This window comes from Fulmarus glacialis, unplaced genomic scaffold (genome assembly GCF_000690835.1).
Source record: "Fulmarus glacialis isolate BGI_N327 unplaced genomic scaffold, ASM69083v1 scaffold2784, whole genome shotgun sequence".
Classification (NCBI taxonomy): Eukaryota; Metazoa; Chordata; class Aves; order Procellariiformes; family Procellariidae; genus Fulmarus; species Fulmarus glacialis.
The window spans coordinates 1-473 of NW_009208463.1; the positions used below are offsets into that span (position 1 = coordinate 1).

The 473-nt window shown below is 47.1% G+C and overlaps 1 protein-coding gene across 1 annotated transcript; it reads left to right on the forward strand.

Moving 5' to 3' along the window:
- Window positions 1-42: 42 nt before the first annotated feature.
- On the forward strand, window positions 43-234 carry LOC104075820 (glutamic acid-rich protein-like; the record flags this gene model as incomplete). The annotated part of the gene is made up of 1 exon (XM_009576470.1): window positions 43-234. A coding segment is annotated over one exon (192 nt), but the record flags the coding sequence as incomplete, so codon positions are not given.
- Between the last annotated feature and the right edge of the window lie 239 nt (window positions 235-473).

The following is a 473-nucleotide window of genomic DNA, read 5'->3' on the forward strand; positions in this document are numbered from 1 at the left end:
GATGAAGACGACGAGAAGGGAAAGGCGGATGAGCAGGAGGAGAACGAGAACGAGAAGGAGGATGAGGAGCACAAGAAGCAGGATGAGGAGGAGCACAACGAGGATGAAAAGGAGGAAGACGAGGATGAGGACGAAGAGAATGAAGAGGAGGATGAAAACAACGATAAGGAGGACAACGAGAAGAATGAAGAGAAAGACGATGAGGATGAAAAACAGGAGCAGAAGAAGGATGAGGAGGAGAAGGAGAAGAAGGAGGAGGATGAGCAGGAGGAGGACGAGGAGGACGAGAAGCAGGATGAGGAGGAGCAGGACAATAAGAACAAAAAAGAGAAGGAAAATGAGGACGAGGACAAAGAGGATGAAGAGCATGAACAGGACAATGAGGATTAGGATAAAGAGGAGAATGAGAATGAGGATAAGGACGAGAAGAACCAGAACGAAGAGAAAGAGAAAGAGGATGAAAAGGAGGAAAA